The 27,892-nt window shown below is 45.7% G+C and overlaps 1 protein-coding gene across 12 annotated transcripts in view; it reads left to right on the forward strand.

Annotated features, from left to right (window-relative positions):
- The window catches only part of Synrg (synergin, gamma), an 80,189-nt gene extending 52,567 nt beyond the window's left edge, over positions 1–27,622 (forward strand). For 9 of the 12 annotated variants that reach the window (XM_006532979.4, XM_017314469.2, XM_017314470.2 and 6 more), the window contains 8 exons: positions 2,635–2,997; positions 6,305–6,468; positions 7,322–7,375; positions 8,039–8,135; positions 9,662–9,810; positions 22,255–22,365; positions 22,700–22,735; positions 23,841–27,622. In XM_006532979.4, coding sequence (XP_006533042.1) covers positions 2,635–2,997; positions 6,305–6,468; positions 7,322–7,375; positions 8,039–8,135; positions 9,662–9,810; positions 22,255–22,365; positions 22,700–22,735; positions 23,841–23,972 — 1,106 coding nt within the window. In that variant the 3' untranslated portion in view covers positions 23,973–27,622. The remainder of the gene's footprint in view (positions 1–2,634; positions 2,998–6,304; positions 6,469–7,321; positions 7,376–8,038; positions 8,136–9,661; positions 9,811–22,254; positions 22,366–22,699; positions 22,736–23,840) is intronic. The other 3 variants (XM_006532980.4, XM_006532988.4, NM_194341.2) reach the window with 1 other exon arrangement.
- The last annotated feature ends 270 nt before the right edge of the window (positions 27,623–27,892 follow it).

The raw sequence follows: 27,892 nt of genomic DNA on the forward strand, positions 1-27,892 counted from the left end.
ACCCATATCACTTGTTCTGTATGTAAAGCCAAGCCACACATGAAGGGTGCGGTTTGTACTGCAAAATTTTAAAGTTCATCATTTAGCAGAAGAGATCCGCTTTTTACTGGTTGACTGTAGCTGATATTTTTATTATTCATTTAATGCTCTTATCAGAGCCTAGGGAGCTATATGGAAGGATGGTGGGAAGCTGTGGAAATATCCAGAGCCTCACGCCTCCTCTAAACTATGCTGTGCTATTGCTGGGAAGGGAGGAAAAGAGACTAATGTTGTTTCACCCGATGACCATGGTGAAAGTCCAGGTCACTGAACTTTGGATTCCTTGTTGATCGTGTGTGTGTGTGTGTGTGTGTGTGTGTGTGTGTGTGTGTGTGTGTGTTTATCTAGGTGGTTGGCCTTCTCACCTCATACAGTAAGTAGAATGAAATAAGGTGCCTCTAGCCTGACCCAGTGCCCTACTGAATGGGGCTTCTCTACCCCACCCAACTCATAGGCAGCTTTGCTGGTTTTGCTTTTTGAAAATTATCTGGAAAGCAAGGATGATGACTCAGGCCTGTAGTTCCAGCTACTAGGGAAACTAAGGCAGGAGGATTTCAAGTTCAAGGTCAGCCTAGGCAAGTAAGTAAGAGCCTGTCTCAACAGAGTTAAAAACAGAGAGCTGGAGATGTGGTCAATGGCCAGGCACTTGTCTACTATGCACACGGCCCCATTTCAATCCCCTGTATGACAGAAGGCAGGGAGAGGAAAGGAAGTGAGCTTTTCCTAGGAACAGCCCTAAAATAATGAGCTACCTTTTTATTTTTTACTCAGAAGGAATTCAAGCTGTTACATGTGTTGCTCTCCAGGCACTGAGTGACCCTCCACACACATCATCCTCATAAATACATAGTCTCATCACCACTTCATAGAGGAGCATACCAGGGCTCAGAAAATACACTTGAGGCTGAAACAGGAGGGTTGCCTGGAGCTCAAGGCCAGATTGAACTATAAGGCTAGTGCCTTGGGTTAATAAAGGAAGTAGGTGGTAGAGACAAAGTTAGACCTGTTCAGACCAGAAAGATACATTTGCTGTCTTCTACCACCTCATCAATCATTCATTCATTCATTCATTCTGAGCCACGTGCTATTCATTCATTTTCTGAGACAGTCCTGATTGTCCTGGAACTCACTCTGTAGATCAGCCTGCCTCTTCCTCCCAAGAGCTGGGATGGAAGGCTTGTACCCCCTCATCCAGCTTACTTATTTAAATGTATACAAACAAAAGGGTGAGTCCTCTAGCCTAGAACATCTTCCTCTTACCTCTTCAGTGAGGATGAGGAGGGAGACGCATTACTGAAGCAGAAACATTCCAGAAGGACCTCACGCTTTTCATTTGCTGGCCTGGAACTCAGAGAGACCCGTTCACCTCTGCCTCCTGGGATTGAGGTGTGCTCCACCATACCCAGGCCCCTTATTCTGTTATGTTTGTTTGTTTGTTTGTTTGTTTGTTTTTTCAAGACAGGGTTTCTCTGTATAGCCCTGGCTGTCCTGGAACTCACTCTGTAGACCAGGCTGGCCTCGAACTCAGAAATCCGCCTGCCTCTGCCTCCCAAGTGCTGGGATTAAAGGTGTGCACCACCACCGCCTGGCTTATTCTTTTAAGGACTAAAGTAGTTCAGGTTAATTTTGGTTTTTCCCATATTCCATCCCAGCAATCCAAACTGACCAAAATAAAACTGAGGTAAGTGGCTGCTTGACTCTATCTGTCTCTTTGCCTGACGCAGAAATTTCTAGTGATTTATTAAAAGTTAGATAAGAAGGTGTTTACTTTGTGTTTTAAGAAACTAAATTTTTAGTTTATCACATTTCCTGTAACTGTGCTTAAGAGAAACACTGTCCAACACAACATAGAGAAAGGAGATAGGTTTTAGGTAAGAAATATGTAAGTATATCTTCCAGCTTAAAAGGGAATAATTCATTAAATGATCTGAGTCTTCTATCACACAGTATGTGCGTGGCTGTATAACCTATCTCTATACTAATTTTTTATGTATAATGGAAAGGAGTTTGTTGTTGTTGTTGTTGTGTTATTTTTAGAAACAGGGTCTCTTTGTAGACCTGTCTGTCCTGGAACTCTACGTAGACCAGGTTGGCCTCAAACTCATGGGATCTGCCTCCCAAATGCTGAGATTAAAGGTGTGTACCACCATGCCCAGCTAGAAGGACTGTTTGTAATCAACTAGAAATGCTAACTGAACCCCAGTAGGTTTCATAAAGATCAAATGTCACAGCCCAACTCCTTTAATTTTAGAACAAGCCCCGACTATAGCTTTTGCGGCATGGCATATGACTGATGAAATAGTCTAGGCATTTTGCCTGACTTAGGAGCTCACCTCTAACTATGGGACCGCACTTCCCTTTCAGATACAGAGGACTTAAGCTGTGCTGCTTTTGGAAGCTGTAGTAGCCATTTTACAGTGAGCACACTTACAAGCTGTGAATGGTCAGACAGGGCTGATGCACTTCAGGGCAGAAAACTCTCTCCATTTGTCCTCTCAGCAGGAAGTAGGTCCTTTTCAGCCACCTCAAACCTTCACACGAAAGAGATCTCATTTGGCAGCTCTGAAAACATCACCATGTCATCTCTCTCCAAAGGATCGGCCTTGGCCAGTGAGGACGCTCTTCCAGAGACTGCCTTCCCAGCTTTTGCCAGCTTTAAAGACATGATGCCTCAGACCACTGAGCAGAAAGAGTTTGAAAGTGGGGACTTCCAGGATTTCACCAGGCAGGACATGCCCACGGTGGACCGCAGCCAAGAAACCTCATGTCCAAGCCCGGCTTCCAGTGTGGCTTCGCACGAGACCCCCAAGGAGGGTGCAGACGACTTTGGAGAATTTCAAAGTGAAAAGTCCAAAATCAGCAAGTTTGACTTCTTAGTAGCTAATTCCCAGAGCAAAATGAAATCCAGTGAAGAAATGATCAAAAGTGAGCTGGCAACCTTTGACCTTTCTGTTCAAGGTAAGATTTTCTCCCTATGGGCTTCTTCCACTGAAATGATACAAGTTCTTTCTGATGGTGACAGTCATCTGTAATTCTAGCCTTCAGGAGGCCGAGGCAGAAGATCATGACTTTGAGGTCAGCCTGGGCCACATAATGAGGCATTATTCAAAAACTAAAAAATAACTTAAAAGAGAAAATACAGTAATGATTCTTTGCTTAGCAGGAAATAGATGTTCCAGCTTCTGAGAGCAGGGCCCTTCCCTGGAGCTGGAGTCCAATCACTATCCCTCCTGTCCCTCCTAAGTGCTTATTGAAGAAAGGACAAGCAGACCCTGTACTTTCTCTTCACCCTCATTTGCTTAGAAGTGTTCTGTATGTCAGATGTGGTGGCACACAGCTTTAATCCCAGCACTCAGGAGAAGCAGAGGCAGGAGGATCTCTGTGAATTCGAGGCCAGCCTGGTCTAGATGCCAGTTCCAGAACTATATATATAGAGAGAAAACCTGCCACAAAAAAAAGTATGCTATCTAATATAGCTAAATAATTGGATTTGATTGTTTCTGCTTTTATTCCCCAAGTTCAGTATGGCAGTGGGTTTGCAGTCAACCTATAGATCTGGGGTGTTATTTGTTTCATTTGGCAGAGTCTCATGTAGCCCAGGCTGGCCTCAAACCCATTGTGTAGCAGAGAATAACTTGAGCACCTGATCCTCCTGCTGCCCCAACCTCCCAAGTACTCAAGTACTCCTAAGTGCTGGTGTGCACCGCCACGCCTGGCAACTGAATGCACATTTATTTGTGCATATGTATGGGCACAAATGCCCAGTGTCTTAATCAGGGTTCCTAGTCCTGCACAAACATCATGACCAAGAAGCAAGTTGGGGAGGAAAGGGTTTATTCAGCTTACACTTCCACATTGCTGTTCATCACCAAAGGATGTCAGGACAGGAACTCAAGCAGGTCAGAAAGCAGGAGCTGATGCAGAGGCCATGGAGGGGTGTTTTTTACTGGCTTGCTTAGCTTGTTTTTTTTTTTTTGTTTTTTTTTGGTCTTTTTTTTGTTTGTTTGTTTGTTTTGTTTTTTGTTTTTCCGAGACAGGGTTTCTCTGTATAGCCCTGGCTGTCCTGGAACTCACTTTGTAGACCAGGCTGGCCTCAAACTCAGAAATCTGCCTACCTCTGCCTCCCAAGTGCTAGGATCAAAGGCATGTGCCACCACCACCTGGCGTCAACTTGCTTTCTTATAGGACCCAAGACTAGCAGCCCAGGGATGGCACCACCCACAAGGAGCCCTCCCCCCTTGATTACTGATTGAGAAAATGCCTTACAGCTGGATCTCGTGGAGGCATTTCCTCAGGGGAGGCTCCTTTCTTTGTGATAACTCCAACTTGTGTCAAGTTGACACAAAACCAGCCATTACACCAGGGCATGCATATAGAGATCAGAGGACAACTTTTCTCCTTCCATCATGTGGGTCCTGAGTTTGTCAGACTGGGCAGCAAGAGTCTTTACCTGCTGAGCCATCACACCCACTAATGCATTTTTAATGATCTGGTTGGGGCCTGAAGAGATGGCTCAGTGGTTAAGAGAAGTGTACAGAGAGAATCCCAAGTTCAGTTCATAGCAACTGCCTGTAACCCTAGCGTCAAGAAGGGCCCTATAGCTCTGCTCTCCATGTGTGCTTGCTTGCTTATTTAAAAATAAAATAAAGAGGCTAGAGAAGCGGCTTGGTGGTTAAGAGCACTTGTTCTTGCAGGGACACCAGCATCCACATGGTGGTTTACAGCCATTCATAATTCCAGTTTGAGGAAATCCAATGCCCTGACTTCTGTAGGCACCAAACATGCATGTAGCGCACATACATACATACATACATACATACATACAGGCAAGGCACTCACACATAAAATGAAGTGACTAAATCTAATTTAAAAATTTTTAATGAACTAAATACTTTTAAAAAATCCATCTGGGGCTGTAGAGCTGGATCTGTGGTCAAGAACACATGGCATGCTGGAGGTGGCACACTCCTTTACTCTCCACACTCGGGAGGCAAAGGCAGGCAGATCTCTGTGAGTTTGAGGCCAGCTTGGTCTACAGAGTGGGCTCCAGGACAGTTACATATAAGATCCTATCTCAGAACAAAGAAAGAACATGGACTGCTCTTGCAGGGAACTTGAGTCTAGTTCCCAGCACCCACATCTGGCAGCCTGTAACTCCAGGTCCAGGAAGTCTGACACCTTTGTCCTCTGCGGGCACCTGTACACATATGCGCACATCCAAACATATAGCACACATACATAATTAAAAGTCACAAGTATCTGTACTTTTTATAATATATTTATTTTCATTTTATGTGCATTGGTGTTTTGCCTATATGTCTATGTGTCAGATCCCCTGGAACTGGAATTACAAACAGTTCCGAGGTGCTGTGTGGGTGCTGGGAACTGAACCCAGGTACTTTGGAAGAGCAGCCAGTGCTCTTAACCGCTGAGCCAGCTCTCCAGCCCAAATCAGTACTTTTTTTTGGGGGGGGGGTTGGTTTTTTTTTTTTTTTTTTTTTTTTTGGTTTTTCAAGATCGGGTTTCTCTTTATAGCCCTGGCTGTCCTGGAACTCACTTTGTAGACCAGCCTGCCTCTGCCTCCCAAGTGCTGGGATCAAAGGAGTGTGCCACCACGCCCAGCTAAATCAGTACTTTCGTAAAAGGCACTTGTTTTAATTGATCCTAAAGGTGATCCCTCCCGGTTAGCTGGAGTCTCAGGCGCGTCTTTCTCTAAATCCTGCTCATTGCCACCCTCATTCCCTGTCTCTAAATCTCTGGGTCTCACAGGAGAAAGGCAGCATGCAGGCAAGGAAACACAAAGGTGCAAGCCTACAGCCAATGACAGGAAGGACCTTGTGGCTCCTGGGCACCCATATTGATGGCGCTTTGCAGCTAGACACCAGTGATTCAGTCCTTTTGTCGGGGTTTATCATCCTACTGATAGAGAAGAGGAGAAATGTTTTGGATCTTCTATCTCTGTTTGTGGTATCTGAAACACCCCTGTTCCCTGTGGCACATACAAGTTTGTACACACACACCTGCACACCCAGCAGTTAACTATGGCATGGAAATATGTAGTGAGTGACAGATGAGAGAAAAGGAATGGGGGGCCTGAAGGAAAGCCTCTAAGCCAAGAAAGAACTTCCCAGACAAGGTGAACAAAGACCATTTCCAAATGCCTCTAACATGATCACCTGTCAGAGATGGTCACATCAGCAAGTAGAATCCTGCTTGAGCCAGGCTGAGTAACGGAACCTTTGTGTGTACTGTCCCCTCCACCCAGGATCACACAAGAGGAGCTTGAGCCTTGGGGATAAAGAAATAAGCCGGTCCTCTCCTTCCCCGGCCCTGGAGCAGCCCTTCAGAGACCGGTCCAACACTCTGAGTGAGAGGGCTGCGCTGCCCGTCATCCGAGACAAGTACAAGGATCTCACTGGCGAGGTGGAGGTGAAACACCACTTTTCCACTTTCCCTGGGGAGGGTACTGGGGGGAGGAGACCCTGCACAGAAGATGGCAAATAGATCCTCAGAGGTCAAGGCTGGTAGCTCTAGCCTGGAATGAACATGTTCCCTATGTGTTTCAGCCTCTGAAAGTTGTGGCTAAAGTTGAAATTATTGGTGGGACTTTGCAAAGAGAGAAGCATTTAAGAAAATCTTTTCAAAGCTTACATTTTATTATTCTACTGAATTTTAAAGCATCAGAACAGGAAGAGATGAGAAATATTTTGGATCCTTTAATTCTGTCTGTGGTATCTTAAACACCCTGTTTCTTGCAATACATACAAGTGCACACACACATACCCCTGCACACACAGCTGTGACCTGTGGAATGAGTTAAGCTGTGGTTTCATTCTGTCGGGTTTTTGTTGTTTTAAGAGAGCCTCATGTAGGCCCTGGTTGGCCTAGAATTCTCTCTCTAGACTAGGCTGGCCTTAAACTCACAGTGATCCTGCCTCTGCCTCCCAAGTGCTGGGACTTCAGGGGCACCCACACCTGGCTGGAAGCTGTGGTGTGACCCGAGCTCCTGCACTAGACACCTCCACAGGGAGTAACTGCATAAAAGTTCACACTGCCACTCACTGGAACAAACGAGGCAACATTTACACAGAAATGTTGTAAAATGTTCTAAAATAGGTCCTTTGTGTTCATACTTCTTGCATCCTAGTAGATTTAAAATAACTGTTTTTGCCAACATGCTTTCAGTAGAAAGGAGTCTTCCATGCCCTTTGTAGTGAGATGATCATGAGCAGAGAACCCCGAGCCTGCCTGTTGAACCCGGTTCCTTTTTTTCAACCCACAGGAAAATGAGAGATACGCGTATGAGTGGCAGAGATGCCTAGGGAGCGCGCTGGATGTGAGTATCTGGTCCTGTGCATCTGAGCACTCCTGCCTCTTTTGTCTTCTCCTTGTTTCCTCAGAATGAATGCAGGCAAACATGAGGCGTGCCTACTTCCATCACCAGGCAGAGCATGAAAATCATGTGGGGATCTTGGGGAGGTGGCTTAGTAGTTAAAAGCACTGGCTGCTCTTCTGGAGGACACAGGTTCAATTCCCAGCACGCACATGGCAGCTTATAACTAACTCCAGTTACAGGGACCCAACATCCTCACACAGGCATACATGCAGCTAAAATTCCAATGCACATGAGATAAAATTGAATAATTTATTTTTTTAAAAAAAAAATCATGCATCCTTTAGTTTAAGTAGTAGACACTGGCTCATTTGTCAGCTGTCCCCTTATCTGTCACTACATTTAAGAAGTAGCAAAATGATATCATTATCTCTGGCCTATATGAAAATAATATTTAAAGAACTAAGAACCTGCTTCTTCCTTCCTTCCTTCCCTCCATGCCTCCCTCCCTTCAAAGTTTAAAGTCTTAGGCTTGTCTCTGCATGGGCACGTGCACACACTGGCTGGGCCCTGCTTTTCATGCTGGTTGGGTTTTCTCCTAGTGGGGAGTTGATGGACGGCAACCTTTCTTGGTTGTGTAAGATGATGTGATTTCGTTTCTTGTAGGTCATTAAGAAGGCAAATGACACCTTAAATGGCATTAGCAGCAGTGCTGTTTGCACAGAAGTTATCCAGTCGGCTCAAGGCATGGAGTATCTTCTAGGTGTGTTCTTTGATGTTTCACAAAGTCAAACCGTGGCATAGTGTATTAGTATGAATGTCCATTCCCGGTAGGTATTTTAGGTTTCCCGATATATACAGCCTCAATAATAGCTGCATTCACAAGTAGAACACGGAAGTCACAGCAGTAGCAGCTACCTTACTTGAAGTCTCTGTAGTGAAGTTTTCAGATCTTTGTTTTATATAAATATCTCAGTGTAAACTCTTATCTGTTGGGGCTGAGGAGATAGCTCAGTGGTTAAGAGTGCCTACTGCCTTTGCAGAGGACCAGCGTTCAGTTCCCTGCACCCATGTTGGTTGTCTCACAAGTGCCTGAAAATCTAGCTCCAGGGTATCCAAGGGACTATTCTGGCCTGCACCAGACCCTGCACACACATGGCTGTGTAGACCAAGCTAGTCTGAAAACTCAGATCTGCTTGCTTCTTTGTTCCAGTTGCTAGGATTAAAGGTGTGTGCCACCAGGCGTGGCAATTATAAATTGCCAAAAAATAATAAATTATATTTGTTATATAATTTTAAAAATTGAAATTTCTAGCACATAGAATCACAGCAATGTTTTATTTAAAAAAAAAAAAGCTTAAGGATTCAGCATGAATTACTCTATGATGACATTAACATTTAGATTCTTTAAAACTTTATACCATTTTCAATCAATTAATGAGATTTCCCTGATTCACCTAAAACTCATACAGAAACCTTAACTAAAAAGCCTAATAGCTCACACAGTGTCTTGTGCTCACTAGAGACAGTTGTGAACCTTCTGCAGTACTTACCTGTTTCTTCCTGTCACCCATCCTTTGGGAGGCTGCTGTTACTGACATGAGGCACAGGGAGGTTCATAACTTGTTCCAGGATACATGGATGTTAAGAGGTGGAGCAGGGACTGGAATCCATGTTCCTACTTGAAAGCTATACTGCAGACTGGGCAGCACAGTGGTCTGGTGACTGCCACATTGGAGGCCTGGGGATGTGTCTAGTTACCATCTGAAAATGAGCGGGTGCTTACTTAGCGCGTTCTTGCTTGCAGCATTTGACGTGATTAAAGACTGCAGGAAAAGAACCATTCCGGCAATCAAGAAGGCTCATACCTTCCTTGTTTGAATGAGAATGGCCCCCATAGACTCATAGATTTGACTATTTGGTCCCCAGTTTGTGGAACTGTTTGAGAAGGACTCGGGTGTGGCCTTGTTGTAGAAGGTGTGTTGGGGGGTGGGGGGCTTTCAGGCTTCAAAGATTCCTGCCATTCCCAGTATGCTCTCTGCCTCCAGCTTGCAGTTTGAGATATGCTTTCTCAGCTACTCCTGCCACCATGCCCAATGAAACCCTTTCTTCTGTAAGTTGCCTTGGCCACGGTGTTTGATCACAGCAGTAGAAAAGAAACCAACACATATCTCTACTCACGGCCTTGCCTCTGTGCAGTTGTTCCTCCTGATCAAGTCCTCAGCAAGCCACAGTGCTTTGTCCCTGCCTGCTTTTCCCATGCCTAACGCTCTCCTCTCTCCCCATCAGGTGTGGTGGAAGTGTACCGCGTAACCAAGCGTGTGGAGCTGGGGATAAAAGCCACTGCTGTGTGTAGTGAGAAACTCCAGCAGTTGCTGAAGGACATCGATAAAGTGTGGAACAACTTAATCGGCTTCATGTCACTTGCCACACTCACAGTAAGCCTGGTCATCAGTTACTTCTCTTTCCAGAAACCTGCTTTGAAGCAGAGAATTTATTCTTACAAAGCACTTATCAGAGGGTGAATGTGCCAACTGGGTTGTGTTATGCTGATGGAGGTCTCAGATAGCAGTCCCGACTGGCTTTGGAGAGTTCCAGGACCCACTGTACCTTGGAAGATAGAAGTGTAGGACAAAATCTTTATCTGCTTATTGAGAGAGTGAGAGAGACAGAGACAGAGACAGAGAGAGACAGACAGAGAAAGAGAAATTGTGTGCGTGTGTGCACGAGTGTAGGTCAGAGAGCATCCATGTCTGCTCTCACTTTCTGACTTGTCTGAGACAGGGTCTCAGTTGTCAGCCCCTGTGCACACAAGCTTCTGCAGGGTCTTCAGCCTTCTCATCATAGCTGAGTGCAGACAAGTGGCTTTATCACTCTGGGCTCCATATTGGTCTAGGTCCCCACACTCACACAGCCAGCACTTTGCCCACTGAGCCTTCCCAGGGCCAGTCATTCTTGATTCTTACACATGCAAGTTTTGCCAGAAAGTAATGGTTTGAGTCTATCCCCTCACACTTGACCTGTTTATGCCCCATTGCATTCTTCAGAAAGCTATGTGGAAGACCATCATGTGACCGTCCGTTCACCACTATAATTATTTTCCTTGGACTCATTTTTCTCCATGTTATGAGTAGCTCTACTCTGAATAAACAAATGACTAGATCCCCTCTGGGTGTTGCAATCTACCAAAGCCGATGAAGAAGGCCAGAGTGCGCACACATGCATGCAGTCCGCATGGCTGCTGCAGCATTTTCCAGGAAGCATTTAAGTTCATGAGAGGCCTGGCTGTATTCTAAGTCATTTACTAGTCCTCCAGTTAACCTGCGACCCTCTGAGCAGAAGGGAGGAATTCTTAGTGCTCTCAGCTGACAGCCTGGTGGTCCCTGGCTGCCCGTTGTGTCCTAAACAGCAAACCTCACTATCGTTTCATTGCTTCTGGTTTTGCATCATTAAAGTAAAGTGAAGGGCCAGAGAGATAGCACTGCCCTGGTTTGTTTGCTTTGTTTGGTTTGGTTAGGTTTTTTTTTTTCCTTTGTCAGTGCTAAGGATGGACCTCAAGGCCCATGAAGGCTAGAGAAGTTATCTGCTACTGAGCCACACACCCCTACCTAGCTCTTTTCTTTCTTTCTCTTTTTTAAAAAAGCCTTTATCAGTCTATTCTTTGTGCAACTACCTGACTGGTCCTCGTAAACCATAGATCTGACTGTTTCATTTAAATCCCATTTAAAATCCTGCAGTGGGCCTCCATGGTCTTCCAAAGCCTTAGCTCAGTGCAGAGCTTTCCTGTTGCTGAACGAGGCTGCTCTCATGCTGAGTTCTGCATAGTTCTCCCCAGAAGGCGTCCCTAGTGCCCTTCAGTGCAGCCCTTCCTGGGTGGGTGCCTTCGGCCCACCTCTCTCCGGGTCTCGTGATGCTTTCCTCATTACTTTCTTTTCCTGTTGTTCTAACAAGATGCTTCATCGGAAGAAGGGGTGTTTGGCTCCCTGACTATGGTGTCCATCATAGCAGAGGAGGCGTGGCATTGAGAGCTCGGCTAGCTCTGGTGGGAGCTTGAGACTGCTGATCTCCTTGTGTTGGCAGACAGGAATGACATGGTGATCTGTGGATGCTGGTCCTCCCCCTGGCTGTCACCCATCTTCCACTGTGCTGACTTCCATGGATCACTGTGTTCACAGCATAAAGATAAACCTGATCGTCAGGGAAAGCTTGGTTACTGCTGCCAGCAACATCAGGAAGGACTTCTGGCACCTCTGAGCCCAGTACTTGAGAGGCAGCCCTGTAAGCACCAAGTGTGTCAGGGGACTCATACGTCCAGAATCATTGCGCTTTGGAGTAAACTTCTCTACTTGCTCTAAACGTAAAATCACCAGAAGCTAGCAAAGTGCAGAGCACTGTCCTTCAGATAAAAGAGAAAAATGGGAAACCTCCTGAAAGCTAGAGCTGGTGAAGTAACACATGCGGCCCTTCAGTCAGGGTGTTCTGGGCATTTTGTCAGGAAGCACTTGTGAAATAACAGACCTATCAACACATGGCTAGGAGGCAGGCTGCCAGTGGGTTGTGCTTAATGATAAAATCTCATGTTTATTATAAGTATTTTGTCGTTCTCTTTAGTGGATACTTGTTGCATTTGTAGTGAGAAGTAAATCTTTGCTCTGGTAGAAAATTTTTTCATATACTCAAGCCCTTTCCCAAAACCCCCTTTGGTGCCGTGGCCACTTCTCCTTCAGCCGTCTGGGTTATCCAATTGGCCAAACTGTGCATCAGGGTTTTCATGTGCATTTAATCTACACAGCAACTTGACTTCTTTCCTCTGCCATCTTCCTGTCCTGAGGCAGGGAAGTGCGAGAGGCGTCAGGCATGCTCTGTGTGTCTTCCTATCCTGAAAAGGATGATGAGGTGGGAACACCAAAGCTATGCAAAGCTTTTGCTGGGGATGAAAGCTTGAGAATAATGTTAACGAGAAAAGCCCCAGGAGCTTGTCATGCGCACTGTGAGCCTCAGGTCTGGACCTGCCCTTGACATACCTCTCAAGATGGCGGCACAATGTACGGGCCTCCCACTTGGCATTTAGAGTTGAGGGTTCCTTGTTTTAGTGGGAGTCAGTCCTCGGTGAGCATTGAAAGCTAGGTCTCTATCCTTCCTTCCAGTCAGCCCTGCTCTGCTGGCCTTGCTGGAGAAAGCTGACTGGATCAGAAAGCCCTGAGCTCTTAGAAGTGAAAGTGTCCCTGAAGCCTCAGAGCATTGTCCAAGCTCATCCTGCATCTGTCCTTCCATGCAGGGTGAGGAATGACTGGCAAGCATCCCCCTTCGTTCTGTCACTGGGGGCAGTAGGACCCATTTCCCTTCATCTTCTCCAACTCCCAGGCTCCTGGGTCCTGCCACTGTTCATGCAAAGAACTTGCCTTCTAGGCTCTGCTCTGTCACTCCAGGCCACTTTTGAGTTCACACACAGTAAAATGTAAAAACTTCAGTAGCATTGCACCATGAGTTGAGTGGCTGCCCTTCTGCTGAGTTTGACAAATGCATAGCCCCGTCTGTATCACCTGTGCCCTGTCACTATGTGAACTAGTTCATCCCCCAAGACAACTTCCTCATCCCAGTCTCTCCAAGTTTTCACACCAAGCATCACTTGTGTCCAGGATTTTTAATTTTTTTAATGATTTATTTTTATTTTATGTGTGTTAGTGTTTTGCATGCATGTATATTTGTGCCAGGGTGCTGGGTCCAATGGAACTATTGTTATAGGCAGCTGTGAGTTCCCACGTGGGTGTGGGAATTGAACCTTTGTCCTCTGGGAACAGCAGCCAATGCTCTTTAGCCGATAAGCCATGTCTCCAGCCCTTGTCCAGAGTTTTAAAAAGAAGACATGGAGTTTGATTTTGTTACTTTGAAGGAAGTTTGTGGCCCATTTACCTAGTAGGTTCTGCCCCATTCACATCTGATGACTCCAATTCTACAGGACCAAAATGTGAGGTAAATGGAGAAGGGGCCCCACAGTCACGCCTTCTCAGACTCTGCTTGCAAGCATTCACTCGCAGCACCCACATCTAGACTCTCGAGGGTAACTGGCCTGCCTTTTCAGCCATGTGTAATGGCATAGCTTCCCTATCTCACCTGTCCGGTGTCTGGATGCAGACAGAGTATATGTGAGCACAAGCGCTCACTTCCTAACTAGCCATGCTCTTTGGCTACAGCTGCTTTTTTCTTTTTTTTTCTAAAACAGATTGTTGTGACACAACAATGATAGCTGTCTGTTCAGACACTTTCCTAGACCAGCATGTCATTTCCTCTTGAGAACAGGTAAATGGGTCCTCAGTCTATAAACCTTAACTCAAAGTTCCCACTGCAGGAGGAAAGGCATGGATCCCACAGAAATATAACGTGTGGGTTGTCACAAAGAAGTCCTTACTGCAACAGAACCAACAGAGAAAGCCATATAACATCGATAGCGTAAAACCCTAACATCTGAACACTTCAGTCCAGCAGTAACACAGCTCTGCAGACCCAGCAGCTCTGGCTGAGATGCTCAAAGCCAGCAGGTCATTACTAGAGAGGGGTGGGCTTGAGGTAGTACAGAAGATTTGAACTCAGCTTTTGTTTGATTTGGGGTAAATAAGCTCCTGAAGGGACCACATTTCCATTCAGAGCCCCTTCGTTCTTAATTGCCAATACTGATGGCTACCATTCGTGTTTGCAACTAGGACCCTATGATGGTTTGAATGAAAATGGCCCCACGGGCTCATAGGGAATGACACTATTTGAAAAGATTAGTACAGTAGCCTTGTTAAAGTAGGTATAGCCTTTTTAGAGGAAGTGTGTCACTGAGGGTGGGTCTCAAGCCAGGCCCAGTGTGTCTCTTGCTGTTGTCCTGCTGATCTTGATATAGAAATCTCAGCACTGTGTCTGCCTGCATCCCGCCATGGTGACAATGGACTGAAACTCTGAACCTGTAACATAGCTTATAAGAGCTGCCGTGGCCATGGGGTCTTTTCACAGCAGTAGAACACTAAGACAGAGCTGCTTCACATTATACTACATTCTTCACTTCCATTCTCACTGAATCCAGGTAATAGCCTATGAGGTCAGTGTCATCCCCATTTCTTTTTAAAAATATCTCTGTCTGTGTGTGTATGAGAGAGAGACAGAGACAGAGAGAGGCAGGCAGGCAGGCAGACAGACTGATAGACGGACGGGAGTGTGGGAGTGTGTGGGTGCCATGGCGTGCAGGTGGAGGTCAGAGACAGTTTTAGGATTTGCTTTTCACTGCCTGCCTTACCGAGGCAGGCTCGCTCTCCCTTGTTCTGCTGCTACACTGTGAACTCCAGGCCAGAGCAAGCTCCTGAGAGAGTGTCCTGTCTCTGCTTCCCACCTCACGATAGGATTGCTGGGATTCTGGCTCTCACCACCACACTGAGCCTTTTGAGGCTTCCAGGGTTAAACACAAGAGGAGCACTGTTACCTGCTGAGCCATCTCCCTAGCCATAACGTTCGTTTCTATAGGGGAAGAAATCAAGGCTCAAGAACATCAAAATTTAATTGAAACTACTAAAATCTGGATTTTTTAATCTATCTCGCTCCCTCAGTGGCAGACCGTATGTTTTCTGTTTTGTCTTGTTTTATCATGTTTTTGAGCATGTGCTTCGTATACTTGCAGCCTCAGTTAGATATATTCCCCAGCTCCCCCAAAACAGACAATAACAGAAGCAAACAATAGAGCACCCGCTGTACTGCTTTTCCCACCTAAAAAAGGCCCCACGTGTAGTGCGCATCATTCCGGTGCTCAGTAAAGCAAAGTGCAGAGTCTCAGCGTCAAAGTGTGACTTCATATCTTAGTAAGCGGAATGTTTCATAGCAAAAAAACTCTTTAAAGCTCAGGGTGACTGTGGACTGGAGCTCCCTCTTGTGGTAGAGGCAGGCGTTTCTCTGTGGGAAGGCTGTATATTTTCGTGATGTGGGGATGCTTTGATGGTCCGGTTCCAGTGAGGTAGGGATGTTGTAATGGCCAGATTCCAGTGAGGCAAGGACACTCTGATGGCCAGGCCTGAGAGGAGGTCAGCTAAGCTTTTATCTCTTGGATGTATTAGATCAAAGAAATGGTTCTGCCCTGGGAAGCAAATGTTTGGCATATAAAACCTAATAGAAGAAAAAGGACAGTTTTTCTCCAGGTCTGTGGCCAGCTAGAAGTCACACAGACCCTTTGATTCTGCTGTTCATCCGGCATGATACAGCTCTTTCAGTAATTCCTTCCAGGGTGAAGAAATGGCAATCTCAGAGTGTTTACTTCCGCAGTGCTGTGGAACTCTCAGGAGAACAGTGTGCTTTGATGACAGCATCCCCCACACCCTGCTCTTCTCAAAAGCACCATGCTTTAAAGATGGCATCTTTACTGTGTCCTCAGCTGATGACATGCCATGTGACCCCAGCACCTGTGTCATCGTCCGTGCTACTTCATGTGGCAATAAGAACTTCCCAGGCAGGATCATTGAGTTCAGGGTGTGAGCTTGAGGAAATGACCCTGAATCAGCTGGGTGGGCCCCGTGTCATCACAGTGTCCTGACAGGAAGTAGTGAGGTAAGAGTGAAGATGACGTGACAGTGGAGATGGAGAGAGGGTGGCAGATGCTCCCAGAGCCAGGAATACACAGTACTGGACATTTCTAGAGGTGACCTCTAAATCTATAAATGCAAGGAAAGAGATTCTCTCCTCCAGAGCTCCAGAAGGCACGAGTGCTGCCAGTCCACTGCAGACATCTGCCCTCTGACTTCTGGGCTGTAAGAGAGTAAAGCCTTATTTGTTCCTTTTTAAATTTATTTATGTTTATTTTTATTTATGTTTTAATTTTGTTTTGTTTTGTATATATGTCTGTGTGAGGGTGTCAAATCTTGAGTTACAGACAGTTATGAACTGCCATGTGGTTGCTGGGATTTGAACTCCGGTCCTCTGGAAGAGTGGTCAGAGCCCTTAACCACTGAGCCATTTCTCCAGCCCAAAGCCATGTTCTTTTAAGCCATTAAGTTCTGGATAATTTGTTACAGCAGCAAGGACAGTAGTGTACAAAGCACTAACCAAGCGAATGCTCCACAACTAGAATTGCTTCTGGAGCCCGTGTCTAGGTTTTCATCTGTCAGAGTAGACTGGGTTATGCTGAGGTAACAAACATTTCTTTCCAGTCTTAGTGTTCTCAAGCAAGCAGGCCTGCTTATTGTTCAAGCCCCATGTCCCTCTCAAGGCAGAGAGGCTGTGTAGCCTGTCCTCACTCAGCACCCAGGTTCACTCCCTAAATCGCATGGAATGTAGCTAGGCACCCATGAAGGTCAAGGGAACATGAAAAATAGCCTATGAGTTTTATTATGATTTTTATATGTATGGGTGTTTTGCCTGTATGTATATCTGTGCACCACATGCCTGGTGCCCAGGAAAGCCAGGAGAGGAAGTCAGAGTCCCTGGAATGAGTTACAGATGTTTGTTAGCCACAATTCAGGTACTGGGAATTAAACCCTCTGGAAGAGCAACCAGTGCTCTTAACCTTTGAGCCTACAGATTGGTTTCAAAGGCTTCCTTCCAGCAGTGTCATACGTGACTCACTGGCCGTGCAGGTGACACAGTTATGTCAGCCACGCGGGTGACATAGCCGTGCCTAATCTTAAGGAGGCTAGAAAGCTTTTCATATCAGTTGTCCAGGGAGAATGTGAATGTTGGCAAAGAACACTGCCTGCCACCAGACTCTTTCTCTAATGCTCATTTTCTTGCACACCACAGTAGATGTGTATCACTGCTAAGCACCCAGGCTTTTACCTTCCAGCTGACTCCGGGACTTGGCTCTGTAAGCAGGACAGATATAACACATTCCCTTACACTATCTGCCCACAACTCCTTTCTACCTGAGGAATTTTTATGTATATAAGTACATAAGATAGCTATGAAATCAAATGTTTACTGCTGGTAAATCATAAAGACACTTATTTTAAATCATCTTTTGGTGGAACATGTGATTTTATTAATTATTACAGACATAAGCAAGCTTGCATACTAGCAGGATGATTGTGGTCCTTTATGTTTCATAAAGAATTCCGTCTGGGCTGAATGTCTGATTCTACAGGATAGAGTAGAGAGATTTTCATTTTTCATAGTTGATCAATATTTTGACTTATTAATTGTCAGTGCTGAGAACACTTCTCATAAACATGAGGTACAAAATGGCTGAAGTATGTTTAAGGCTATCTTATAAATTTTTTAGAGATTCTATAATAGGTAGGGTATGCACACCTTTAATCCCAGCACATGCAAAGGATGGTAGATGTCTATAAGTTTGAGGCTAGCTTGATCTATATAGTGAGTTCTAGGTTAGCCAGGGCTATATAAGGCTGTATGTTTGTTTTCTCAAAACAAAACAAACAAAAAGAAACAACAAAAATGAAATGCTATGCTAATCCCAAGCCAAAATTCATTTAATTTTTTAAAATTAAACTCAAGTCAGCAATTTAACAGCAATTTTAAGTCAAACTGTGACAAAAGGAAAAGAAAGATACACTGATTTGCTACTTAGATGTTAAACAATGGCAGCAGAAAGATATTAAAAGTCTTTGTTTTCTGTAGCCCAAGGATTTTGTCTCTATAAAAACAGAAAACTCTGTCCATAGGGTAAGAGCTCTGCAATTCACAGCAGCGTCTGAGGTCTGAGCGGGATGCTGGAGGCCACACTCACTGCTGTGCGGTGAATGGCATGAGCAGTATAAGCTATATGTTGTATGTCCAGCGCGAGGGCTGCAGTGACATCCTAAGACCCTGAGGAGGAGTGCTGCTAGAATACCTCAGTTCCTTAGCATGAAACTCTGATCAGAGTTTGGTGGCTGTAAATTCAGAGTCCTTCTACCATTGCCAACTTTCTGTAGCTCCCATATTGAATTAACTGGCCCCATCTTGCAGGTCACAACCCACAGTTTAAGAAGCTGGGGTCCAGGACTAGAGAAATGGTTCAGGAGTTAGGAGCACTTGCTGTTAGTCTTAGTCCGGATTCTATTGCTGTGAAGAGACATCATGACCACTGCAGCTCTTATGACAGAAAGCATTTAATTACAGTTCCAGAGGCCATTGTCTTCATGGTGGCAAGCATGGCAGTATTCAGGCAGACATGGTGCTAGAGAAGAGGCTGCAAGTTCTACATCTGGATCCACAGACAGGAGGAAGAGGGAGACTCAGGGCCTGGCTTGGGCTCTTGACACCTCAAAGACGTACCGAGTGACATACTTCCTCCAACAAGGCTACTCCTCCTCCTAATCCTCAAATAGTGCCACTTCCTGATAATCAAACATTCAAATATATGAGCCTATAGGGACCATTCTTTTTTTCTTTTCTTTTCTTTTTTTTTTTTTGTTTTTTTTTTGGGGGGTTTTTTTTTGTTTTGTTTTTTTTCGAGACAGGGTTTCTCTGTGTAGCCCTGGCTGTCCTGAAACTCACTCTGTAGACCAGGCTGGCCTCGAACTCAGAAATCCGCCTGCCTCTGCCTCCCGAGTGCTGGGATTAAAGGCGTGCGCCACCACACCTGGCTTATAGGGACCATTCTTATTGAAGCCACCACACTGCTCTTGAAGAGGACCTGGGTTTAATTCCCAGCCCCAACATGGCAGTTAACACCTGTAACTTCCGTTCCAACCAATCTGATCCTCTCTTCTAGCCTCCAGTGGCACTAGACACATGTGGCATGCAAAGTCATGGGCAAAACCCTCATACACATAAAATAAAAATAAGTAATTTTTAAAAAGCTGGTATATATAATGCAACTATGTTTTAATCTTTACTAAATATGTGAGATACTTGCCAATCAAGGTCAGTTTACAGTGTGTTGTAGCAGGTATAACTTATAGTTATGGTCATTGATCAGTATTATGTTGCTACTGGACATTACAATATAATCCTGTGCTTATGGCTGTGTGTTTAAGAGGGCTAATTTTGTTCATTTTGTTTGATTTTTGTTTTTCAGAACAGGGTTCCTCTGTGTAGCCCTGGCTGTTCTGAAACTTACTTTGTAGACCAGGCTGGCCTTGAACTCAGAGATCCACCTGCCTCTGCCTCCTGAGTGTTGGGATTAAAGGCGTGCACCACTACTGCCTGCCTAAGAGAGCTAATTATTATCATTTGAAAGATTACTTTAATCACGGGGTAATTATGCAGAGTCCACCGTTCTCATGGCACATTGCAGTGTGCCCCTTTCTCATTTGCTTTCCTGGGCTCCCCTCATAAATAGATGTTCAAGGGACTTTATTAATTTGACTGATTTCAAGTCTTATGGTTTCCCCACATTGTAATTATTTCTCCAATAGTCCCTGATCCAGTAACATGATGTCAAACTGTCCCTAATGCTCAGGACTAGGTTGTTAAAACCAGAGCAGTCTTGGATAAATGGGACAGCACCTCACCGAGAGTAGCGATTCTGGACAGTATAACCACCAGGTAGTTCTGTTGCTGGGCAGTTCTTCCCAGCTCCATGTTTAATGATGTCACACAGCAAGCTTGAGAATCAGCCATGATAGGGTACTTACAATATGGAAGTCAGAAAGTGTATCACTGGGGCTCGACTTACTATTTTGCTGGCCGTTTACAGTTAAGAAAGAGGCTGAGAGAAATGGTGATAATGCAGACCCTAAAGCTGTCCAAAGCCTTCGCCTGTGACCAGCACAGAAGCTGAGAAATGACTGTCCAAGTCACCAAGGCTTTGGCCAGTGAAGTTTTCAAAATGTTTTTGTTGTTTCAGTTTAGTCTTAAGTCTAATTAGGGCCAGAGAAGATGGCTCAGTGGTTAAAAGCACTGGCTGCTCTTGAAGAGAGGACCCAGACTCAATTCCCAGAATCCACCTAGTTAATACTTCACAACTAGTTCCAGGGGATCCGACGCCTGTTCCTGGTGACTATGGGCGCAGCCTAAACGTGGTGCACAGAAACGCAGGCAAACACCCACCATACATATGAAAATTTTAAAAATGTAAATCACCAACATTCATGCCAGTATTATATGTGAAAACAAACAAAAGTTGACTATGAATCCAAAAAGGTGTGCAAAAATGAAGTATATGTTCTATGGAATTCATTTGGCAATATGGAATTTACAGTGACGTGAACATACATTCTCGGCCGCTGTTTTAGTTTTCCAGTGTTTTGGTTGGTTGGTTGGTTGGTTGGTTTTGGATTTTTTTAAGAGGATGTCTCACTCTGTAGCCCCAGCTGGCCTGGAACTCTCTCTGCAGACCAGGCTGGCCTCCAACTCACAGAGACCTGCCTGCCTCTGCTGGAATTAAGGTTCTGTGCCACAAGGCCTGGAAAATATTCAGAATATTTTTGTCCATGCCTAAAGTTCATTCTATCTTTTCATAGTTAACCCTGATCTGATTCTAAAAGCCACCGCTGCCCTGATTTTCATAGCCAGAGATTCCTTTGTTTTAATACTTTATGAATATGAAGTGATATCAAACGTTAGCATTCTTGTGTCTGGCTTGCTTAGTAGCATAATATTGAAATGTAGCCGTGCTGATCAAATATCACTTTGCTCCCTGGCTGAGTAATAGTCTATTGTATCAACATGCCACTACTTGTTTATCCATTTTCTTATTACTAGACATTTGTTAGTGCCAGATTTGGCTAATATGGATACAGTTGCTATGAATGGTTTGGTTTATGGTTTTTTTTTTTTGGAACAAGATTTGTTGACATATATTTTCCTTTCTCTTGGATAAATATCTAGAAATGAAACTGCAAGCTCATACTGCAAATGCATATTTAATCTTTAAGAAATTGACAGGTGTTTTCAAAACTAAGGCCCGCCCCTTTAATCACTGCACTGCACTCGCCATAGCTCACGGAGTTTTGTTGGTTGTTTGTCCATTTGCAGAAGGATAAGCTAGATAATGCCTGTGAAGAGCTGAGCATGGCGCTTAGCCTACCTGTGCCCAGCCGGCCGTTCCTCCATTCACTGGCCCTGGCTGCTGACTCTCGGATCTCTCCTAGCATTCGCTGGGCTGTAGGTCCCCAGCACCTGCACTTCTGACCTTGCCAGCTTCAACTCAGCCTGAACCAAACTATTCTCCCATCTGCCCTTGGGCTAACAGTGGAGCTTCTCATCTGCCCAAGCCTCCCTCCTCCCATCCATAGCCTGCACATGCCCAGGGCCTGTAGACCCTGCCCCCTTAACAGCCCTTGCCATGAGTCCTCCTCCCGCCCCACTCTGCTGAGATCTAACTGAAGCCTCTCCCTGTGGACTGCCACCCCCAGTCTCTTGCTGACACTGCAGGAGAAGGCAGGTTGGTGCCAGTGATGTGTGCTTGGTCCTGCCTTACCTCCTCCTGTTCCTTTCTGGATCCTTGATGTTCTGGCCTCCTCTCCTCTCCCTCACCTTGGCTCATCTCCCACCCTTGACTTCTTCTCGTAGCTGGACTTTTGCTTAGATGTCCGTGTCGTGCTGCTGTGTGTCAGTCATCCTTCCCTTCTCCCTCCTTTCTCCTGGCCCATCAGCCCATCACCCCCCTGACCTTCACCTCCCACTGCATCGTCAATACTCGGGCAGGATGATTGTGAGTTCCAGGAAGCACTCTCTGGGCTAAATGTCTCTGTTAAGTGCCTGGACACTCAGTACTTACCCCCAAATAAGTACTGTAGCACTACCGACCCTGCATTGCTCCACACCTCCTCACTCTACCCTAGACCATGAGGTCCCCAAGACTAGGGAGCAAGCAGTTTATTCCCATGGGCATTTGCTAGCAGCCAGGACATAGCAGCTGCTCAGCAGATTTTTGGAAACCAAGCACTGGTGTTGTTAGTTGACTTAATTTTATAGTTGACCTATGTAGTATTTGGAACTGCTATGTCCTTACCTATCTTTCCTGTCATCTTCAGCCAGATGAGAATTCACTGGATTTTTCCTCCTGTATGTTACGGCCCGGGATCAAAAACGCTCAGGAGCTGGCTTGTGGAGTGTGTCTCTTAAATGTGGACTCCAGGAGCCGGGTAAGTCCTGGCCTTCCTCCTTCAAGGGCCATTGTTTATCCCTAACATGATTTAAGGGGCAGCCACATGTAGCCCCCTTCACAAGTGCTGTGACCAGAGGTGGGGATGCTGAAGTCTAGAAAGGTCTATAGAAGCAGATCTGTTTTTTCCACAGGGCAGTGGGGAACTGCTGAGGGATTAAACAGAGTCCTCCCTCCCTGCTGAGCATTGGATTCACCCGGGACAGGGGTGGGTGGAGCCAGAAGGCCAGGCCCTGTGGACTTACCTGGAGGCAAGAGCCGTTCCAGGGGTTTGATTAGCTTTTTCTTTTGACCTTATGGTTTGAACATTTCAGAAAGAAGAGACGCCTGCAGAAGAACAGCCTAAAAAAGTATGAGCCAGCTACATGTTACTTTAGTGTCTCCATCTCAGTCTTGTGTGTGAGAGGCCAACAGATAATTCTGTTGTTGTCCTGGACTGTACCAGTTGTGAATCCTCTGCTGACTCACTCGTCCCCATAACGTGTGATCAAATCAACTAATGCGTCTCTGTGGGGCCACTGCCGTCCTGTTTGCGTGCTTGTAGCTGCTAATCAGCTTCTGCTGTTGTCCGTATCTTTCCTCACCACGAATCAGCACCTTCTGGAAGACTAGAAGTTGTAGTGACAGAGAATGAGATGGCAGAGCGTCAGGATTTAGTGGATGAGAGACAAAAAAAGAAAAAAATCAAATCATTTGGGTTCTAGGATTTTAACTGTAGTGTTTAAGAAAACAAACTGCAGGCTGTTACCTGCTGTGGGTAGCTGAAGGAGGGTCTCATATGTCCACTCAGTTGTCAGCCCCCAATGGCAGTGGACCAGTGATTCTCAACCTTCCTGATGCTGCTGCGACCCTTTAATACAGTTCTTCATGGTGTGTTGACCCCCAAGCATAAAATTATTTTGTGGGTACCGTAATTTCGCTGCTATTAGAAGTCGTAATGTAAATACCTGGCATGGGTCCTGACTCACAGGTTGAGAACTGCTGCATGAGACTTTAAGAGTTAATATCAATTGATTTCTAACTCTTTTAAATGTTTTCAGTCCTGATAGAACTGTAATTAGCCACAGACCTAAGGGGCCACATGTTACAGCAGTGGCAGCCTCCAGGGAGGGTGGCTATTATAGTGAGGGAACCAATTACCCACAGGCCCTGGCTATTTTGATTCCCGTGCCCTGCCCCTTTTTCTCTCCTGTAACCTCTGCCTGCCTTTTCTGTGAAGATTGGCCCTTTTGCTGAAACTAGGTTGGATGGTACTACTGACTTTATCCTTTAATTAGCAGTAAAAATGAATAAAACTTTCCTACTTGGATCCTGTAGCCACCTGCTCGGCTTTTGTCTGTGTGTGCCATTTGGGCCTCAGCCTTGGTGACACCTGGGGAGTGTCCGTAGTGGTTGCTGACAAGCTCTCAGATGTAGAAAGACCCTGACTTGCCCCCATCTCTCTATTTCTGGCAGGCATTCAACTCGGAGACAGACAGCTTCAAGCTGGCCTACGGAGGACACCAGTACCACGCCAGCTGTGCCAACTTCTGGATCAACTGTGTTGAACCCAAGCCTCCCGGCCTCCTCTTGCCAGATCTGCTCTGAAAAACTGCTCAATGAAGCTGATTTTTGGTTGTTTCTGTCACAGGACTCAGGGTGACAGAAATCAATAAATAGAATGCAAGTACTGCCAAGCCCCCTGCCACTGGTCTCTTTGAAGCATTCCCCAGGAGGTAGGGTCCCACCAGAAAACCTGTCACTGCTTCTGCCTGCCCCTCTTTGAGACTTGAGGTAAAATTACCAGACCCCAACTGCACGTGGCACTGGACATTTGCTTGCTTATCTCCTCTGGTTTTGTTGTTGTCGATGGTGACGTTGGATTGGTTTTCTTTTTTAAGGATAGGGCCTTGATGCATACCCCTGGTTGACCTTCAGTTTGCATCGATCCTCTCAGGTCTGCCTCCCAAGTACTGGAGCACAGGCATGTGCCACCATACCCTATTACTCTTGTCCTCTTTATATAATTTAAAATGCAGACCAGAGTTTTCTGTGAGGAGTAATCTGCTGCTGAAGTGTATGTGAAACGTTAACAAAAGAAGAAAAATAAGTGATGCTAGGGCTGGAATCCGCAAGTTTGTCTTCAGCCGGCTCGCTTATATCGCCGTCATCATGGCTCTAGGAAGCAGAACACATTTTTTTTTCTGCATTTAGCTTTTAAACACTTGAAGTGAATAAAAAAAAGGCTTGTGATTAAACCGATGATGCTCTGTCCTGGTAAAGAGAGCACTGCTGTCTCCACTGGACAGTGGCAGGCAAGGAGGACACATAGTCACCTCCTGTGGCACCTCACCCTCTTCCCCTTCCTGAAACTCAGCTCTGAAGGAGACCCTCCCTGCCATGACAGGGCCCAGAGCCTGCATCCACGATGCACGCCATTCTCCTTGGAGCCTTTGTTAAGAATCTGCTGCTTTGCCCCGACATCAAGCATGACACAAAGCATGGCGTTGTCCCACCAGGTCACAGCCGTGAACTGGAATCTCTTCGTTGCCACCTCTCTCCACAAGAAGACTGCAGAGAAGGCTGGTGAGATGGCTCAGTGGGTAAGAGCACCCGACTGCTCTTCCGAAGGTCCAGAGTTCAAATCCCAGCAACCACATGGTGGCTCACAACCATCCGTAACAAGATCTGACTCCCTCTTCTGGTGTGTCTGAAGACAGCTACAGTGTACTTACATATAATAATAAATAAATCTTTAAAAAAAAAAAAGAAGACTGCAGAGGAGCCAGCAAGGCTGGACTTGGCAGTACTTCAGGAGAGAGCTGAGAACGAACACAGTGGTTCTCAGCCTTCCTAATGCTGGGACCTTTTAATACAGTTCCTCATGCTGTGGTGGCCTCCAGCCATAAGATTATTTTTGTTTCTACTTCATAACTATAATTTTGCCAGTGTTATGAATCAGAATGTAGATATCTCTTTTCCAATGGTCTTTGGAGACCCCTGTGAAAGGGTCATTCGACACCCTCACAGATGTCATGGATACAGGCCTACAGGTTGAGAACCACTGGCCTACTGAAAGGAACAGTAAGGTGGTGGTGGTGGTGGTGGTGGTGGTGGTGGTGGTGGTGGTGGTGTGTGTGTGTGTGTGTGTGTGTGTGTGTGTGTACATACACTTCAAATGCAGCAAAGGAAAACGGTTAGCAGCACTGAATTTTCAAAGGGAAAGGCTCACACTGGTATAGGAATTTGTCAGATAAACAAGATGCATAAAACCAAGAGAACGGGAGCTTAAGTTGTTAAGAGGGGTTGTTCCCAGGAGAAGCCAGGGAGTCTGGGAGAGCTGTTTTTCTGGCGTGTGGGTCCGGGCTTTGGGAAGACTTGCTCTCTGGATCTCACATGCTCCCCTCATCTGATGTGGTTTTCATTTGGAAGTCTAAAATGTTGGGTTTTGTCTATCTCACTCCTGCTTTTACGTAATTCATCATCTTCCCCGAGGGGACAAAACCTGAGGGGTCTCTGTGCTCTTCCTTCTTGTACCTTGTGTATTATCCCCAAGCTAGGGATCATTTTCAGCTGGTGATGCAGCTCTCCTTGGCCTTGCTGTGGCCCAGAAGGCAGGGCGAAAAGCTGGCGAGTCCAGTTACTCATCTGTTCCAGGTGACGTCATCTCCAGCTCCTGACAGTCAGAAAGCTGTCTGCATTGTGACCACATGGCCTCCCCTTCCCCAGGGCTGGTGGAGTGTGGAGGGAGGCTCCACACTCAGAGGTAGGCTGCTTTTCAGTGCACTCTTGTAATGGCCCCCAGTGTCTCTCCATGCCCCAGAGTAACAAGTGAGCCCTCCAGTCTATACTCTAGATATTAGTAACAGGATTGACCTTAGCATTAGGAATGGTCCCAGTTTAGCCACATTTATACCACTGAAGCGTTTCTGGAAATGCTGTGTGAAGTGTTTTCTGCCCAGTGGCCTGTATCCATGACATCTGTTAAAGTACCTGTGAGCTAGATCTTCTCCACTCCTAGTTAGTCACTCCTTGGGAGGTGCCAGAGGAAAACTCAGTAGGCGTAGGCAAAAAGCCTTTACCATGAAAATTATTGACTGTTTAATGCTTCAAAGGCTTAGTTAGAATCCTCCAGCAGGGGTTAGGGGGAGTGCGCAACATTAGCCGGCTGATTTTCTTTGCATGCATGTATTGAAATGACTCATGTTGCATTCAGCTTTACCTCAGCTCTTGTTAGCCAAGAGCCTGGTCCGTGTCCTTGGAAACAGTAACCAAGGTTACCGTTCTCAATGCTGTACATTGTGTCGGGCAGCTTCACCCACAGATTGAATGGCGACTAATGAGCACTTGGGTTTGGGTGCCGTGCCTTGCCTTCTGTCCTGTGGTTGGTGTGTGACCTGTGTGGCCATGCTTGAGACAGAAGGGTCTCGAGGTGCCCATGGATACCATCTGAGCTTCCCTGTCTCAGTCTGCTAGTTAGCATACCATCTGGGAAACACATTTTAAATTGGTATTTTGTGTTGCTATATGTATTTTAGGTGTTTAGGTGTTTTGCTTGTTTTTATTTTTGGTCCTATTTCCTGTTTTCCTATTTATGTGTCATCAAAAAGATTTCTCAAACAGAAATTGGAAATGCTTGCTTTGCACTGAGGGCTGCTCTAAGGCCCCTAAGTAACATCGAGGTCAAACACGCTTTAACAGTTAACAAATGAACTCTGACATTTTCAGACATCTGTCATGCAGGAGCCATTGGAGCCTGCTGTAGACATTCCAGCAGATGCCAGAATGCAGGTCAAGATGTGTGTAGCCTGTGGTTTGTCTAGATTGGGTACCACTTATGTGGAAAGGGCACACCAAATAATTGAAAAGCCCCCTCCTTTCCAAGTCCAGCCAAGAAATAGGGCTTATGTGAAACGGCTCAGTTTTAAAACAAACAAAAAAACAAAACAAAACAAAAACAAAAACAAGAAAGCTTTACAAGTGCTTTTCTAACAAAGTATAATTGCAATGAAATTTTACTTGGTTCCATTCTTTATATGGTGAACATAGTGCAAGTGACTTTTAAACAGGTCCCCTGTGACCTCTCACATCGCAGCTGTAGCCCAACTACTATGATGAATGTCGCAAGCCCACCGTGAAACAGCCGGCTTGTGTGTGTGATGTGGAACATGGTCCTGTATGTTAAAAGTTGGTGTGTCGCTTTTCCCTTGTGTACGTTCTAATAAACAACTACTGTGCTGTGTTTATACACTGTAAAACTGGGTGTCTGTTCTGAAACAACCCCGTGTCTAGCAGGGAGCACTTCTGACTTCGGCTCTTCTCTTTACTGGGTTAAAAGGCCACAGTTGGGCCGGGTGTGGTGGTGCATGCCTTTAATCCCGGCACTTGAGAGGCAGAGGCAGGCGGATTTCTGAGTTCGAGTCCAGCCTGGTCTCCAGAGTGAGTTCCAGGACAGCCAGGGCTACACAGAGAAACCCTGTCTCGAAAAACAACAACAACAACAACAACAACAACAACAACAAAAAAGC

This window comes from Mus musculus, chromosome 11, assembly GCF_000001635.26.
Source record: "Mus musculus strain C57BL/6J chromosome 11, GRCm38.p6 C57BL/6J".
NCBI lineage: Eukaryota > Metazoa > Chordata > Mammalia > Rodentia > Muridae > Mus > Mus musculus.